At 51.5% G+C, this 18,835-nt stretch overlaps 2 protein-coding genes across 2 annotated transcripts; one reads left to right on the forward strand and one right to left on the reverse strand.

Annotated features, from left to right (window-relative positions):
- The first annotated feature begins 568 nt into the window (after nucleotides 1-568).
- Nucleotides 569-3,986, forward strand: LOC131208778 (DNA polymerase delta catalytic subunit). Its single transcript, XM_058201669.1, has 2 exons — nucleotides 569-639; nucleotides 712-3,986. Exons 1-2 carry the CDS (start codon nucleotides 569-571, stop codon nucleotides 3,923-3,925), a joined length of 3,285 nt encoding a protein of 1,094 aa, XP_058057652.1. The 3' UTR covers nucleotides 3,926-3,986.
- Nucleotides 3,987-3,992: 6 nt separating this feature from the next.
- Nucleotides 3,993-5,626, reverse strand: LOC131208787 (ADP-ribosylation factor-like protein 1). Its single transcript, XM_058201678.1, has 4 exons — nucleotides 5,384-5,626; nucleotides 5,035-5,251; nucleotides 4,848-4,959; nucleotides 3,993-4,770 (listed from the first exon to the last, which is right to left on the reverse strand). The coding sequence occupies exons 1-4, from the start codon at nucleotides 5,385-5,387 to the stop codon at nucleotides 4,561-4,563; spliced, it is 543 nt and encodes a 180-aa protein (XP_058057661.1). The 5' UTR covers nucleotides 5,388-5,626; the 3' UTR covers nucleotides 3,993-4,560.
- Between the last annotated feature and the right edge of the window lie 13,209 nt (nucleotides 5,627-18,835).

Here is an 18,835-nt window from a genome sequence, read left to right on the forward strand (position 1 = left end):
ATCCTTTTATCAATCCGCAAATTTCGATTTTTTTCACTGCGCACTGACATATTTTGACATCCGCGGTGACAGTTTGCTTGATGGGATGAGATTAAAAGGGAAGAGGGTGGAAAGGGATGCGGAAGGGTTTGATTACCCTGCTGAAACAAGATTAATTGTCGATTAATAATTAATTGTCGATAAATTAAAACGATTACAAGCAGTGTCATTACGTGCGTCCGTTGGTCGCAATTTTAAGAGGCAACGCCGATCTTTCAAAACGGCAAACTTTTCATTAGGGACGTATACTGGGATTTCCACCAATGTTTGAACCAAAAACACCCTAAATAAGTAGCCAGATTATATTTCATAAATTAAAAATACAATAAATATACCAAAAATACACGCATTTTTATTCATTTGCCTTGTATAACAGTTTACTGGCAGTTTCGTGTATAACAGTGTGTTGGCCTTATGGATCTTATTGACAGAGCAACCTTCGGTTTGAAACATAAATTTGCGCGCAAACAAAGTTGGGCTTCAGAATCGGTTCCGGATTTTTAGTGTATTTTCTTATGTTTGTGGTAAAATGAACGTTAAACGCAAGCAATTTGTTATGCCGAACGAACCTAGCACATCAGGCGGTCCCAAGAAGTTTCGGTAAGTGAAGGTTTCTCCTTCTATTGACGATTCGTTAGATCTGAAGTCTCCAAACGCTCGCCTTGCTTTCAGCGGCGAAGAAGATGAGGACGATTTCGACAGCTGCTTCGAAGCGGAATTGGCCATCCTGGACGATGACGCCGACACGGCACGCATCGGATTGGGACCGGAGAATGAAAACACTTGCTCGAAGTGGAGCCGTCCGGAGCCCGCTCCGCTAGACCCGGTATCCGATGCCCTGGTATTTCAACAGATTGACATCGACCACTACATCGGCAGACCGATGGCCGGAATGCCGGGGGCACAGATTGGCCCCGTTCCGGTTATGCGGATGTTTGGAGTCACCATGGACGGCAACTCGGTGTGTGCACACGTTCATGGTTTTACGCCCTATCTGTACGTTGCGGCACCGCGTGGTTTCACCAAAGCGCACGAGACCGAATTTCGGGCCGCACTCGATAAAGCGGTGTTAAACGATATGCGCTCGAACAAGGAGAATGTCCAGGAAGCGGTGCTGGAAGTGGAACTACTCGAACGCCAATCGATCATGGGCTACAACGGGGAGGATAAGTTCCAGTTTGTTCGCGTGACGGTCGCTCTGCCAAGGCTGCTGGCGGCCGTAAAGCGGCTGCTGGAGAAGGAGCAGATGATTCCGTCGCTCGACTTTCAGGACTGCCGGGTGTACGAAAGTAACATCGATTTCGACATTCGCTTCATGGTGGACAGAGGTGTTGTGGGTTGCAGCTGGATCGAGCTGCCGCCCGGTACGTGGAGCCGTCGGCAGAAGGGGGCGTTCGGAACCCTGTCGCCCGAGACACGCTGTCAGATCGAGGTGGACATTGCATTCACCACATTTATAGCACACGAACCGGAAGGCGAGTGGGCCAAAGTAGCCCCGTTACGCATATTGAGCTTCGACATTGAGTGTGCCGGAAGAAAGGGAATCTTTCCCGAGCCCCAGCATGATCCCGTCATCCAGATTGCGAACATGGTCATAAGGCAGGGCGAGCAGGAACCATTTCTGCGCAACGTGTTCACCCTTAACACGTGTGCACCGATTGTTGGAGCGCAAGTGTTGAGTTGTAGCACCGAACAGGAACTGCTTAATAAGTGGGCTTGCTTCGTGCGCGAACTCGATCCGGACATCCTTACCGGGTACAATATAAACAATTTTGACATCCCCTATCTGCTGAACCGCGCCAGCCATCTGAAGGTGGGTAACTTTGAGTATCTCGGGCGAATCACCAACATCCGGTCGGTCATCAAGGATACGGTCATCCAGTCGAAGCAGATGGGTCGCCGGGAGAACAAGTACGTCAACTTCGAGGGTCGCGTTCCGTTCGATCTGCTGTTTGTGCTGCTGCGCGATTATAAGCTGCGCTCGTACACACTGAACGCGGTCAGTTACCACTTCCTTCAAGAGCAGAAAGAGGACGTCCACCACAGCATCATCACGGATTTGCAGAATGAAAACGAACAAACACGCCGCCGGTTGGCCATGTACTGTCTGAAGGACGCCTACCTACCGCTCCGGTTGCTCAACAAACTGATGTGCATCGTCAACTACATGGAAATGGCCCGTGTAACGGGTGTGCCCCTGTCCTGTCTGCTTACGCGCGGCCAGCAGATTAAAGTCATGAGCCAGTTGCTGCGCAAATCGAAGGTGGCCGGCTATCTGATTCCTTCGTACCAAAGTTCCGGCTCAGAGGAGCAGTACGAAGGGGCGACCGTAATCGAGCCGAAGCGCGGCTACTATGCGAATCCTATTTCTACGCTCGATTTCGCGTCCCTGTACCCCAGTATCATGATGGCACACAATCTCTGCTACACGACGCTCGTGCAACCGAACATGAAGGACAAACTGAATCTCAGTCCCGATCGACTTACGCACACACCGGCCAACAATGTGTTCGTGAAAGCGTCCGTCCGGAAGGGTCTTCTGCCGGAGATTCTTGAATCGTTGCTGGCCGCTCGAAAGCGGGCCAAGGCGGATTTGAAGGTCGAAACCGATCCATTCAGGCGCTCGGTGCTGGATGGCCGACAGCTGGCGTTGAAAATTTCGGCCAACTCCGTGTACGGCTTCACAGGAGCCCAGGTTGGCAAGCTGCCGTGCTTGGAAATTTCCGGGTCCGTAACGGCGTACGGCCGGACAATGATCGAACAGACGAAGCAAGAAGTCGAGCAGCGGTACAAGGTCGAGAATGGGTACGAGAACGATGCCGTGGTCATCTACGGTGATACGGATTCCGTTATGGTCAACTTTGGCGTGCAGACTCTCGAGCGGAGCATGGAACTCGGCAAGGAGGCGGCCGAATTCGTGAGCACCAAATTTGTAAAACCGATCAAGCTGGAGTTCGAGAAGGTTTACTATCCGTATCTGCTCATCAACAAGAAGCGGTACGCGGGTCTGTACTTTACGCGCCCGGACAAGTACGACAAGATGGACTGCAAGGGCATCGAAACGGTGCGGCGTGACAACTCGCCTCTCGTGGCCAATCTGATGAACAACTGTCTGCAGAAGCTGCTGATCGAGCGCAACCCGGACGGTGCGATCGAGTACGCGAAGCAAACGATCTCCGATCTACTCTGCAACCGGATTGACATCTCGCAGCTGGTCATCACCAAGGAGCTGTCGAAGAGCGACTACGCGGCAAAGCAAGCGCACGTCGAGCTGGCGAACAAGATGCGCAAGCGTGATCCCGGCAACGCTCCGAAGTTGGGTGATCGCGTGCCGTACGTGCTGATAGCGGCGGCGAAAAACACTCCGGCCTACCAGAAAGCCGAGGACCCGATCTACGTGCTCGAAAACTGTATTCCGATCGATGCGAATTACTACCTCGAAAATCAACTCTCGAAACCACTGCTCCGTATCTTTGAGCCCATCCTGGGGGAAAAGGCGGAATCGATCTTACTCCGTGGCGATCATACGCGCACGCGATCGGTGGTAACCTCGAAGGTTGGCGCACTGGCAGCGTTTACAAAGAAGCGGGACGCGTGCCTTGGCTGTAAGGCTCTTCTGGCCGCCGGCGAAGAAGGAAGACCACTTTGCCAGCACTGTATGGTGAACGAACCGGTCCTCTACCAAACGGAGCTGGCCGCCCAACGAACGCTCGAGGAACGCTTCTGCCGGCTGTGGACCGAGTGCCAGCGGTGCCAGGGATCGCTGCACGAGGAGGTGATCTGTACCAGTCGTGATTGTCCCATCTTCTACATGCGCACCAAGATCAAGATGGAGCTGGACACGCAAGAGAAGCGGGTTGCTCGTTTCGGTGTGCCCAGCTGGTGATGATGTTTCTGTTCTTTTTCTCACTTATTTTGGCCAATAAAAAGTGAACCAATGTCGCTGATGAACGTAATCCGTGTGTATAATATTTATATTTAATGGTACATAATTTTTACTTTCTTTATAAAATTAATGCTTTTCACTTTAACACGCACAAGGGTCGTGTCCTGTCAAACGATGCCGAACGCATTTATTCGCTCTTGTGTTTGTCTGCTGCACCCGAACTTTCCACTCACGAGTTCTTACGACAACTTTACGGCTGGGACACTGCCGGGCCGAAGCAGAAGCAGAAGCGGAAAGCTACCGTCCCGTGTATGGGTTTCCGTTCGACTCAAGTAACAAAAAAGTAACACAATATTAGGCAAAAAGAGAAAGCTAATTCCCGTGGACGTGGACACCCCCGGTTCCGGTAGACGCGGGACTGGCGAGATGGTAAATGGAATCGTGACGGTGCCGAACGGAACCAAGCAGAAGCTTCGTTCCGATCTCTCCGCCGAAAGGGGTGGTCGTTCCATAATCGATAATCTACAATGAGTCGCCCCGACACGGAGCGATGGAATCCACGGCCTGGCCCGAAGCGGGTGAGCCAGGTATCCAAGGGGATCCTGAGGATGAAAGAGCCTCCCTTACTGGTCGCGCTATTTTCGCGCCTGTAACGCATTCGACAGCCAGTCCATTGCCTGTTCCAGCCCTTCCCCTTTGGTGGCGGAGGTTTTGAATATTTGGAACGTTCGGTTTTTCAGCGCTTCCAACCCGAGCGCCTGGTGCACCTCGGCCACACTCATGCAGCCTTCCATATCTTGCTTGTTCGCCAACACCACCAGTATTGCACCGGCCAGTTCATCCTCCTGCGGGCGGACGGAAGAAAGGTAAGACACAATGAAACCGGCAGTCTGCGTTGCCGTCCGGATCCGGATTCTCTTACCCTGAGCATGTACAGGAGCTCGTCTTTCGATATGCCTATCCTATCCTTGTCTGCGGAATCAACTACGTATATGATGGCGTCTGTATTGCTGTAATAACAACGCCAGTATGGTCTGCAAACACATAAAACGGGTCACATGGAGCCATTAACAGCCAATGCGGCCCTCTGCTGGACCACCGATACCTACCGTATGCTGGTCTGTCCGCCGAGGTCCCACACTTGAAATTTCAAATTTTTGTATGTCACCTGCTCCACGTTGAAGCCGATCGTCGGTATTGTGGTCACCACCTCGCCCACCTGCAGCCGGTACAGGATTGTGGTCTTGCCAGCACCATCTAGACCGAGAATTAGTATCCGCATTTCCCGACTGCCTAGCAGTCCTCGAAAGTAGCTGAACAGTCCCCCTGCGAAGCGGAAGCACAGATTAACGAAGTTGCTAGTGGAATGAAGTGGAACCACTTCCGAAGGTGACGGTGGCACCCCGAAGCGGTGTGCCATTTTATGCTTCCTCTAATTTTCTCCTTATCATCACGTACCCATTTTACACGGCGGTGCTGTGTTTTCCTGTTTTGTGCAACGCTATCAACACTCCCAGAACCAGACCTACTGAAGAGCGGAGTGGGATCCCTGTTTCAACCGAGCGCTTCACAGAACTGCACAGTCCGGAGGCTCAATTTCGGACATTCGTTCGGTCTCTTAGTTAGTTGGCTTTGGGGTTTCGGGCAACCTGGACAACAAATCCGAGACACAGTAATCGCGACGAGTCAGACAAAATTTTGCAGTCGTTTTCGTTTTTGCGGTGCACTCGTTTTTTGACAGCTCGCGGTGCGTTTGACGTGTTCGCATTGACGCAGGGCTGGGTCTGTCAAAGCGTTCGATTACACCGCCCTCTGCGATGGTGTAATCGAATTTGAATTACATTTTGCCAAGGGAGAAAATGTTTAAAAAGCCATCTTTGTTTGAATGCTATTAATGAACAACTTTTCTTCGAAACGATATAATAAATGTAATAAAACGATATCATGAAGAAGCATGAAAGAAGATGCGGGATAGTATGAGGAAAACGTATGAGGTGAAGTGTAAACATGTGGACACTGGCCCAAAACATAGGATACCAACAAAAAACGGAGGTTTTATCTCATTTTTCTTGGAATTAGAATTGCGTCTAAAAGAAAAAAACACCTACCTAACAAAAACATACATCTTATAGAAAGTACTCTCCAATTTATTTTGTTACATTTTTGCGACAATAAAAGTGTTATCGTAGCCCGTTTGTTCTGTTTTGTGCCCCACATTCCCCGCTTTAATTGTAGAACTTGTGGCCCAACTTAGCATAACCGTTTGGAGTAACGACCATTTCCAGATTCGATATCAATTACACAGGGAACCCCTTTTGTTGCGGAACCAAACCTCGATCCCCAATCGGTGCCACCCGAAGAAGCACCCCAGCTACCTTAACCCCTGTAACTGTCTCCCGTGGCTTCGAATAATTTTCCAATAAAAGTCGCTCAAGGCCATTAACATCGAGGCGCGCGGTTTTATCTTTCACTATCATCACCCCATCACCAACCTCGGCCGCGGTCGATTCGGAAGGAAAACCAGTCCCGGCGCAGTTTGGCCGCGTGCGGAATACGCACTTTCTTCTCTAGTTCCGAGCTGGCTTGCGTCGGGCTTGCGTTTCGCGTCAGAATGTGTTGGAATGCGCATTCCACGTCTTCGCGGCACGCACCACGTCACTCGACGCCGCGGTGGCACTTCAGCGGCCCAGGCCGATCTTCGGCCGACGGGGTGGGACGGGGCGATAGCGAAGGTTGTAAATTTTCAAACTTAACGATAAGCGCTCACTGAAGGCGTCAAAGTATCGGTTTCGTGGCGTATTCCAGAAAAGCTCGCCCAAAGATTCTAGGAATCGGACAATGGAACTAGGGCATCGCGGGTTGTGGTTTTCTCAATTTCATACGGTAGTAGTCGTCCTGATCGAAAGGTCGAATGCGTGTGACATTGCCGTTTGCACTGTTGACGACCATCACCCGGACGTCATATGCTCATTCCTGTGCCCGCAGGAGTACGCAGGAATGTACACCGCAGGCATTCCGGCGGTTCCCAGGTCGAACCCGTCTATTAATATCGACAACTTTTCACTCAGCATGACCGCCGGTACCGGGAGGACCGGCAGAACTCTTGGGCCCGGACCGGGGGCCTGGGTAATAAATGAACAAATTTGCACGAATAACCGATGCCCGCGGGCACTATCGCAGCAATATTTCAAAGGCAGCCACGCATTTCCAGCTCCGACGGTCGGTCCGGCGGGGGCCCTGCGGTCGGGGCATCAGCGCAGAATGACATATTACTTTTCAACGTTATTTTGGCATTATGATAATGTCCTTCCCGGACGTCGTCCGTCCATCCGTCCGGCCGGCCGTCCAGGCTGGAATGTGCCTCCCAATGTCCAACGCCACAGATTGACAGTTATCAGCGCGTTGCCATTCGTTCGTTCGTTTCGCGTGTAACCTTCTGACGGAGGTTGCGCGTGCCCGGCCACACGATAGCGGGCTCGCGAGAGGATCTTGGGCACCGGTCGGCCGGTCGATCGCCTTTCTCCAGCGGCTCCTGAACGGCACTGGGTCCGAAGCCTGACGCGTGATGCTGCAACTTCTGGGTGCAGAGTCAAGCAGTTCATGTCGGCGGTGCGCTCATCGCACCATTTATGCGGCGTTTTAGATACTTTAAACTGTTTTTACCATGCAAAAGTCCATCCCCACCGCCTGCAGGACTAATGCTGGGCGATTCCGGACCGAAAGTGGCCCCACACTGTGAACGAACGTGGGTCAACGTGCGCTGGGAGCGAAACTAAAGCGCGCACCCGACGAGGAATCCACAAACACGGAAACACACGCACAAACGCACACTTGGAAGATCCAAACGGTTCGGAGGGCTGGTCGCGGGATCCACAGCTTCCACCGGAGTCCCTGTCGATCGGTGTCCCTTCGATCGTGGCTCTTTATTTTTTTTCCAAACGATCTCCATCTTACTTTCGTGTCGTAGCTCTCTCTCTCTCTCTCTCTCTCTCTGTCGGGTGGCTCTCCTGCGATCTTCGAAATGGAAAATACTCTCTGTCTCTCCCCGCAGCTTTATCTCTCTCTCCAAGGCTTCCAAGGCGTAGGTTCGGACGGTGGCTGCGGTTTGTGCCGTTTGCGGTGGTGTTGATGTTTTGAAGACGATTTTATGTCCCAGCGGGATTCGGGATTTCTTGTACCGGGGGCCAGCAACCGCAAACCAACACCAACAGCGAGCAATCCGGCCCAGTCCGCAGCATAACACAGTTGCGGCGAGAGAAATGGTCGCGCCAGTAACAGGGTGTTGCTGATGCTGTGCCGTTGATAAACGCTTTATTACAAAAATTGTCTCTAAAGTTAAGATGAATGTAGAACGAATAGAATAGTTGTTAAACAACAAACCCCCACAGCTCGCCGTCGGGCCATCCCATTATCTGCCCGTTTTCAACACCCACCCGGGGCCACGGGTACACGATCGTAGCTCATCGTAGTCCGACGACCATGGACCGGGGTGATGAAAAACATAAAAAACATACAAAAATTCCTTAACATTCGCCACCGACCTGCTAAAAATCTCTCTCTCTCTCTCTCGCGCGAGAAAGGGTGAAAGAGAGTGAGCGAGCGAGGGACTTATTTTCTTGAAACTCCTCAAACGATCGGAGAATGTGTGTAAATAGGAACGGGAGAAAAAACGGCCAAGGAACGGGCGAAAAGGTTAAGCCCGAAGAAAAAGGAATCACCGAAAGCGCCCGGCTCGATCGGTGGAGAACCGGCATCAAGGCTCGAGTAGAACATAATGCGAGTGTTTTAGAGAGCGCGAGAGAGAGAGAGAGAGCGAAAGAAAAGGGGACAGGAGAGAAGCATATTCGATCGTGGCGTTTTATGCGGGCCACGAGAAATCCGGCCGCTTCGCAACGGCATCAGTTCGCGTCGATCGGTTGCGCCAGTCGGTTGTGGCGTGTTTGGGATTTTTCACAAGTGTCCGCCAGCGTGTACCAACTTTGAACGACCCCTTGGCGGGTCCACGGATCTGGCCGATCAGTGTTACATTAGGTTGGTTAAATTAGGAAGTTGTGGATTGTGCTGTGCGGATGCTGTCGGAACCAAGTTACGAAACCGCTAAACCAGTGACAGAGTGGTCCAGGAACGAGAATATGACAAACACTAAGTTGTTGAACAAATGTGTCGTCTCCAGTGCAAAATGATCGATCGGAAGGGACGAGTTTTTAATTAACTGTACCAAACATCGTGTGTTTCCCCATCGTTTGGTCCGTCCTTAAAGTGCATCGGTACGTTGCCCTGTCCCGCGAAACCTGTTGCACTTTGGCACCGGTGTATCTTCAATTGTTGGATTGCGACATTCTTGCGTTAAATTCTTGGCACCATCCCTTTTGGGAGTCAGCCTCTCTCTCTCTCTCTCTCTCTCTCTCTCTCTCTCTCTCTCGCTCGCTCGATGGTTTGTCTCCATTTAACGCTTTTTCTCTCCTTTTCACTTCGTCTCCTTTCTTTTGTTTTTTCCTCTTGTGCTCTTGTGACATGACAAGATAATGATGTATGTGTTTGGTTTGGCCGAAGGAGCAGAAGAAAAATGTCCTTCATGGCCACGGTCATCATGGAGGTGGACGCTCCTTTCCGTGCGCGCTGGTGACCTTTCCCTCAGCGTAACCAAAGCAGCAAAGTGTTAGTGGTGGCTCACGCCGTATCGAATCAACCTGTTTCAAGTGAGACTTTTGCACCTGGAAGAGCAGCACCAGCAGGTTGAGAAGCGATTTAGTGGCTCGAAGCGATAAACATTATCGGACGAATTTATAATGCAACCCACTGTAGTAATGTACTCGAGAACCTACTGAAGGTCACTCGATGGGCAGGAAGAATCGAAATGCCAAACCAAAACTTAACCTTCGCTCGGGTCAGTGTTCCGTTGCGTGCTTGTGTGATCTTGCGCTCTGCCTCGGTTAAAACAACAGCCCGCAGCGCCCAGTAACAGGCAGAAAAAAATGTAGTCCATTTGTTTGATAAACAAATTTAAAACGAACGCCGAACGAACGCAAACAGAGAACGGTGTGCAACGGTTCGTCGCTTGCGCGTGCGCTCAACTCTTTTGAACGCGCTGGACTCTACCGACCACTGTTTCTGCTGCCGCTGCCGCTGCTGCTGTTGGGCCATTTCGGATGCATCGCGGTACTGTTTGGTAGCCAGCACCTGGCCCCGCGGTGGCTTACGAGAGGACGTGGACGAGGAAAACGTAGAAATGAATAATTGACAGCATTAAGCAACAGAACAGCTTGTTGACACTGGTCCCGGCCGCAGCGGAGTGTGATTTTTGTGCCCATTTGTTTACGAGTTCGGTTCGTACCGGTGCCGGAGCCGGTCTGCACCGGGCCGGAACCGTTCGCCCACCCACCAACCAATGCCAGCCCCGGAGGTGGTCGACCTTTTCCGGTGCGCCCCCCAACCCCCCGCTGGGGAACAAAAACAAAATTAATGCACCACCAAAGATGCACCGATCGCTCGCTTGGGACCGATCGGTGCAGTTGCATCCCAGCTCTCTAGCCCCTTCGCCTCTATGCTTTAATTGCGCAACCGACGAGCGGGCAAAAGGCACAACACAGCAAGAGGACAGCAAGTGAACACAACAGGCCGGTTGACATTTAGCGACACAATCATCCCATTCCGTGGCCGCCGCTCGGTGTCGGGTTTCGGGCTTTAATCGGCTAATTTTAATCTCTCTCCGTGTCGCTACAGTTTTGCAGGATTTTGCAGCAGCCCACCATTGGCGCGGCGCATTGGTGATAGACGTCGAGTTCGCGTGAACCCGTTCTGAGTTCCACGGCTTTTACTTTTGTGTGCGATGAGTGATCGTCTAGCATCGGTTGTGCAATACCCGTACATAACCAAGCTGAGCCGGGGTGACAGTGAATGAAGTGAGTGCTTTTAACGGCAAGCAAGTGGCGTGGAGTGTCACACTCCTTACCCGATCGCTTCCTACGGCGGCAACATTTATTACTCTCTATTTTTTCGCTGCCCAAGTGCCAATCCTGTGTTGAACCATTTTTTTCCATTGCTCCATTCCTGTGTATGTTTGTGGGTGTGTTTGGGAGTGTGTGCCAGCCTTAAGATCCCGCGCGATCTAGACGATCTGTCAGACATCCATTCAACTGACCCCCAGCGAGAGTCACCTGACCCGAAAGCCGAGCCACCGTCAAACAGCAACAGCAGCCGTAGCAGCAACCCCTTCAAGAGATCGACCACGATCAGGTGGAGGGTTGATAAACCGAAAGGTAGGTTTTATTTCATTCCTACGCGGCCTCGGATTAGCACAGGGGAAACTCTCCGCTCGGCTTAGACGTTTGCGTAATTTTGTTTTTCTCCCTGCCTGAGCAGCTTGATGTTTTTTTCCTTCCTCTGTTTGGCTGCCACCTCACTCACGTTAACGCGCACCACCAATTTGTGGTGAGGTTTTTAATGGAGTTTTACACTCCTTTCGGGTGAGCCGGTGAGCGGGGCTCGAGAAGAAGGTTGTAAACGAACTGTTTCAGGCGTAAGGTGCCCCGAGAGAAGCGTAGATAAGAGCAAAAAACGGCACGCACCCAGAATGGGGATGTGTGTGGTGCCGGCCGGGCATAAAAACGGTGGTAAAAAGGAGGGCAACATACGTGTACGGGTCCGTGCCCGGGTCCGATATCTCGCATCTACACGTTACATAAATTTTGCATCCCAAGATATCGCGCGCAGGCGGGAAGGCGGGAACCGCCGGTCGTCGACGTGTCCGTGGCGCGGCAGAGATTGGAGGGCCGAGATTAGGTTTTTTTTAATGGTGATTGCTGTTTTGAACTAATTATCAGCGTGGATCCATCGGGCTATACGCGATGGGCCCTGCAGGATTTTACCATTTTTCCCATTTGCCAATTTGTATCGATCAGCGCAGCTACAGCTCAGCTATTGATCAGCCGAAGTCGGATTTTCAGGTGTTTGTAGATTAGCTCGAAGCAGATCGGCCTTGGTGTTTGCATTTGCGTGATACTGCGTTTACTAGTGGATAATTTGCAATTTTCAAAAAAGGCACCTCAAATCGTGAACAATCCTTGAACTATGGTGCAATGAATGCAAACACTGTCCACCAAGATTCGTGCTGTTAACTGAGATCAAATAGGATTAATAATGGAACATGGCACACGGTGACGTAGATCACCTCACTTGGAAAGGAAAGGCTATTCACCCTCATCGTATTACAATCATAGAACCCAGCCAATCAGCCCAACCTATGAAAATAGGACATTCGAATGATGTAACGAACCTCGGTTTCAAGAGAGCCACTTGCAACCTCTCAGATCACCTGAGATCTGTCGATCTTCTTGAACTTCGCAGGGTTCGCTTCTGAAACCACGTCTTCGTCGACCGAGTTTCCGTCTCCGAGTTTTAAACCGACATCTAACGAGACGACTTATGGGGCAAACAAAGCGCGGAACCGGGGAAAATGGGGAGCAAAAAATGTGACGGTCATTAGTTAAATTGAATTATAGAACGAAACCGGTAGCAGCCCATAAAACGGTCAACTCCGGACCAGCCGAAGTGCCATCCAATTTGACCGTGGCCCGACCGTGCAGGCAGGGGGCCCCCAAGGCATGCGCTAATCCACTAACGACCGAACCCGGCCCGGTGAAAGCCTCCGCGATCCCCTCATTCCCGGGTCCCGGGGCTCGTATTGATAGGATTAACTTCGCACGCACCCACCAACGGGGGGGGCCAGTCTCAAGCAGTCTCAAAGGTGTCTCTAATCTCCGAGCTTATTGTTCGTGACGCAGAGAGAGAGATCGAACCTGATCACCTGAACCTCTCCAAGCAGCGATTGAGCAGTGACACGCCGACCGCGTACCGACATCACAAGGCCGCCCCCTAATGGCGGCGTGGCAAGCGAGCGAGCAATTCCGCGCCGTATTATATGTAAACGAGCAATAATCGGATTTGCTCGCCACCCTGCCGAAGTTTAGTCCCTGCCCCCCCGGGACGCCGGCGGGGAGTCTCAAGAATGTCGTCGCATCGTCCGCTGCCATTGACATTCTGCGTGGCTCCTCTCAAAACTTGCGCCATTCGATCGCGGTCGGGTGTCTGCATTCCGCCGACTGGACGCCGATCCGGCGGAAGGTGAGGCACTAATTATGTCGCGCTAACGCAAACGCTCGCGCTCCCTCTCTCTCTCTCTCTCTCGCTCGCTCTCTGTCCTATCTGCGTCTATTTGCTGGCGTCGCGAACAAACGACGGCGCTATCTGCCGCACGCCGAGTCGATCTAACGGTTCCCGGCCGGCCGGCCAGCGGTCCAATCGGAAAGCGGTCCCGACCGACTTCTCGGAGTCCCAACTCAGCTCGCGTCTGAGCGGCGAAAGGAGCCGAAGAAATCAATGCTTCCTCAAACGCTCTCGTGGAGTCAATTATGGTTGTCGCGCCGCCGTCGCCGCCGCCGAACGTGCTGCGTGTGCCTTCGGAGGTCAGGTGGCCACGGAAAGGAGCGTTGCGTGTTCCACCAACCAACTCGTTAGGAAACGGGAACTTCGGCGAGCATATTTATTGCCACACTGCTCTCGCGCTGAGGCAAATTAGACTTTTCCTAGGGACGCGAGTTCCCGCACGCGCTCGGCCCTGCACGCACCCGGCTCTTGAAGCCCCGCCGAGATACCCCCGGGCTGACCCCGCCCAGCCGCCCTGTGTGACTAACCTTAATGCGCCCGGGATTAGCGGGAAGCGCACGCGGCTGCGGTCCGCGATTTGCTGTCCGGCGGCCCTTCCGGAGAAGACCGACCCGTCAGCTGCAGCGGAGGATGTGTGCGATTTTTATGTGGCTCATCAACATGTTTCTCCTCCCAACCGTGGCCCCAACGGGTGCGGGTCCAACGGACGGAGGTGATGGAAGGTACAATTAAAGCCTGATGCGTCGCCCGGCCCCGGGTCGTCCTGGTCCTGGACGCGGCGCGCGCACCGGTGATGCCGGTGACGTGATATTAAAAAGGTATTAAAAGGTTGTTTTTGCTCCAAACGGCATGGGAACGAGACAGAGGGAGACCGCGAAGGTTGTGTGTTTTGATGGCACTTTGCTTGCCACGAAGGTGCGCAAAATGGAGATTGCATAATGTGATGTGGGGCTCCGGGGGCCTCCGTGCGATTAGGACCAGAAATAGATCGAGCGCAGCGCAGAACGGTTAACATTCCTCGCCGAGATCCTCCGTTTGTCATGCGAGCGAATGGCGGGCACAGTAACGTTGTTCCCTCGTCGATCGAAGCCCCCGTGGTCACGATCATAATTTGTTGCCTCGGCCTGATATTTCACCACTTCAACGGGGCGCACAATTCGAGGAAGATAAACCCGATTCCGGTGGCCGGGTGGTGGTTTTCCATTACACAAATGGCTGGGAAAAAGGAAAAAGCAAACAACATGCAGATACAGCCCATTTTTCCTATTAAGTAATCACGACGACCGGCACGTGCGTCGGTAGACCGCCTTTTTCCGCCTTCTTTCGCCTTCCGCCGTGTGTAGGAAGTGTGGCGTTGGACGTTGCTGCTGTTAGTGCTCCAGTTCACTGGGCGCGCGGTGAAATGCGCGCCAGACAGTCGTGAGGTTACGAACGCTTCCGATAGCGCAATCAGACGGTACAACGTGCCGTGCCGGTGGGTAGCATTTTTGCCACCAACCAAAAAAATGTGAAGCCAAAAGAGTTGTTTTCCTCGTGCTAGACACGGTGGCTCTCGTTCCGTAAAATGGCAGGCAAGAAGTATCATTGACGAGCCACTCGATCGCTTGATCGCAGCCAGAGCAGCATTTTAGACGTTGGCAATATTAACTAGTCTTTTTTTTTAACCTTAGAAAAACGAATGGGGCCGTATTTATTCAATTTACTAAATAATTAACCTAATCTATCTTGGAAAACTATCTTAAGCAACATGAAGCATTTCCTCCACTTCAGAATAGCCTTATCTCGGGCGGATGTGGTGTATTGGGTGTTTCGGTTCGGATGTTGTATCATTATTTTTTGTCGTTGCCAAATGCGGATGATTTTACTGCCAATAGGTAGAGTTTCATGAAGCCAAAAGCTTATTACATATGATGGTATATTAACCAGTTGTTCTTCCAGAAGCACATCAAAGATCCTATTTTTATGTATACAGGGTGCGTAATCAGGATAAGACATATTGAAATGTTAAATAACTCCGCCATTTTTCCAAAATAGTCTATGTGGTTTTAATCATAGATCGATTAAGAAAAGCCAGCGCCGGGCTCATGCTCACCAAAGCACTGTACATTAATAATAATAGATCAACTGTAAAAACTGTGAAAACTGTGCCTGCTTATTGTTGGCGAATTTCTTCAGGCTTTTTCTGTGGATGTATTTGTAAAAGTCGACTGAAAAATTGAGGAGCTATTTGACATTTCAATATGTCTTGTCATGATTACAAACCTTGTAGTATCTTGCTTCCTATTACCATTGCACGCATGAGTTTCACGCAATAATTACGAATATTCCCACAACCTGGCCAAAAGCCATAACTTAACGCTTTATTTTGTAAAGTAAGAGGTAATCATTATTGACTAAATTTCACAATCGTGTATTGTTTTTTCTAAAGAAATTCCATGTAGACTCGCTCACAACCAGGGTCAGTGTTGAGGCAAACTACTCATCAATAATCCGTCAGAGACAGCAAAAGGTACTTAGCTTTTGCCGCCTGTAACGTGTTAGTGTGTGAAGCTTTTAGCATGAGTTGTCTGCAGTTTTGATGTGTATAACAATAAACTAAACCATGCCAGAAAGCTGCCACTTTTATTGCCTCTCAATATATTGGCAATATGTTGGCCATATTTCACTAGAATGCTGTAAATTAGCTCAACTTAACAAGCGCCCGTCCACCTTTCTCATAAAGGTGTTGGCTTATTACTCACCATTCTCGCCAAACACCTCTTCAATCTGAGAGGGGCCATTACGGCTCAGGAGTCGTATTTCTCGAGATGATTGCGCCAATGAAGTCGGAAGTCAGAGGCTCTTTATCTGATGCCATCGCCCCATCGCGAGACAGCGATGTGATTAAACTTTAAGCACCTATTCGGTGCAACATTGTGGCAATCAGGCTGGGGCACAGATCAGAGAACCCACCTAGCACCGTTCTGGAGCATGCGCGTGGCTCTAGGACTGGCGCTGGCAACTCAATCACACTCGGACCACGCGGACACGACGATGAACATTCAACGCCCCGTTTGCAGACATTGATTGAAGTCGAGCACGATCCAGCCAAGGATCATCGATCGTGTGTGCGTCGCAACGGGCTCGAGATGCGATCCGACATCCAAAACACATTGTAGAGGACCCATCGGGAAAAAAGGGACACCAAGAGCGAGCGGCTGACAGGCATCGCGGGGCACGATTTAAAATATGCGACGTGTCACGACGACGACGACGCCACCGAAGACGATCATACACCTTTTGGCTTTCGCGATCTCCAGCGAGCTCAGGACATCAGGATGCAGGAACGGATGGCATATTAAATGCAACTTTGTGTCACACACGAGGTCCCCGAATGTAAATTAATCAGGTCCCTCTTAACACCGGCCTAATAGAGTGCTGTTTGGTTGGGTGGAATCTACAAGGCTTCTTGTCCTGGGCCGCGAGCGAGTGGGGGTGCGATCTGAATATTTATGCCCCTTTCGACCCAGCCCATAATCCGGGCCAGCCAGCGTTTGATCTCCCTCCCTCATTTATGGGCGATCTTGATAGATGGTCCCCCTGGATGGACGCCACGCAATCCTGGAGCTCCCTGCTGGAGCTCCGAATCCCTCGCACCCTCCGTTTATGGAGATTCTGAGGAAACACCAAGCGTAGCGCTTTTTTGGCGTTTAGTTTAATTCTATTCGATCATTAATCAAACCCGGGCTGGCTGGCTGTGTTCGCCGGGTGTCCCACTTTCCGACCCCGGCCACGGATTAGATGCTTTAATAGATTCTCTCGAATGTTTAATGACATTAACAAGCGTGCGCCGGGTTTGGTGATGCTCTCACCTTGCGTGCGTCACTTTCTTTCTCCCGACCGTGCGTGGTTCGTTAGCAAACCGGGGAAATATTTAGGTTCGACCGAGGCCGATTCATGGGAACAAAATGATGCTCAATCGATGCTCGAATGAACTCGGCTCGACTCGAAAGAGTGTATGTGTTCAAACCTCACCTCATCTCATCGCCCCTACGCAGTATGGAATTTGTCGGAATGCCACTCGACTTGGACTTGCGAGTTGGAGTTCAAGTTTTTATCCCGGCCCGTCCCGACGCACGACTCGCGCACTGGGCGCGCAGAAAGGATGGAATCGGCAACGATGAAAAAAATAACTCAAAAGTCAAAGACTTAGCTGTGGCAAGTCTTCTCGGTCGGGCAGCCACTCGGTGCGTGGAAAGGAAATGGAGCGAAACGGAGCCCTTCCGATGGCGTATAATCTTCCCGGTCGGGCTTTTTGCCGGCAGCGAATGGCGAATGTTTGAAATTCTTCACCATCGTGACGCAGACCACGAGAGCCCCGGACCGGCATGTGCGCATGTGATATTTCAATTCCACTCGCTGACCACGAACTCGGAGACCACCGATGTCCCGTTTGTGAAACGCAGTGCGCGTGTGTGTTCGATTGATAAATCAAACGTGGCGCTTCCTGCCAGCCCGGCCTGTCCAGCCTGATCCCGACGAGAGATTGATCTTAACTCGGCTCGAATGCCCGGACACCCGTGTCTGCGCGCATGTTTAATTACTTCGGCCTCTCAGCGATCGACGCGCCCGACGCTTGATCCGCTTCGGCAGACGCGGATGACGTATGACGTACTTGGCTCTTGGCCCGGTCAGTCAGATTAGCGAGCGTTGGTCCGTGGAGAGACATTCCAGGGGGGGGGGGGCTGCTGCAGAGCTGGGGCCCTTCGATGCATCGACCCATCGGCCACGGCCAGGCTCGACGAGGAAGAATTTTATCAGCAATAAATTAATCTTCGAGACCGCTGACGGAAGCCAGCGTGTGTTTGTGTGCGTGGATGGGTGCTCGGTCGGGATCGGCCCAGCCTCCAGCGATCGACGTCTCCGGAGTTTGGTCAGTTCCACGCGTTCCATTTCCCATTTCTTGGAGCCTTCCCAGGCGCAGCATAAAATAGGTCTCGATCACTCGATTTTTAATTTTTTTTCCCCGATTTTTATTACCGGACAGGCCTGTGCCGACATAGTCCGGCCATTTATGATAACAATAAAAAAAATTAAAGAAATCTCAAATCTTGGCCATCAGCGGCAGCAGCACCAGCAGCCCATCGACAAATCGTCGCCCGTGACGGGACACACGATCTCGGATCGGATCTAATGGATATAATGGCTCGGTTTATGGTGCGTTGCTCGCCCGATCTCCGCGCTCTCGTTTTGCCTTTGGGTTTCTTGGAGTTTTATTTTTTTAATGTTTAGTTTTGATCGCTTAGCACGATAAACTCTGTGTGTTGTTTGTGTGCCTGTGTCAGCGTTAAAATCTTAAGTAACATCCGATTCCTGCGCCGAGATGCCCTTGAATCTATTGCGCGCCGGGAACCGGCACCGAGGTGGTGCGTTCCAGGAAAGTTTCTTGAACCTCTCCAGGCTGTTGGGGCCTCGTTTCTCGTTGAGAAGCAGATTTTAATCTCTTTTTAATTACGCCACGCCAGCCAGCCAGCCAGCCGGCATCCTACTCCTGGGAAAGGGTTCGCCCAGCAAATTGATCCGGACGGACGAAATGCAACAAATTGTGCGAGAAAATGAAACTGCTCGGTCTCGGGGCGTAGCTACCAGTGCCGTACACACTACATTAGCACCTAGGCATGGCACCTTAGCGAGAGGCACACGTCAGTTGAGTTTGATTTCGGACCAATCGGCCCCTGGACCGGCACGTCCGGTCGGTCCGATGAT

This window comes from Anopheles bellator, chromosome 1 (assembly GCF_943735745.2).
Source record: "Anopheles bellator chromosome 1, idAnoBellAS_SP24_06.2, whole genome shotgun sequence".
In the NCBI taxonomy this organism is placed as follows: domain Eukaryota; kingdom Metazoa; phylum Arthropoda; class Insecta; order Diptera; family Culicidae; genus Anopheles; species Anopheles bellator.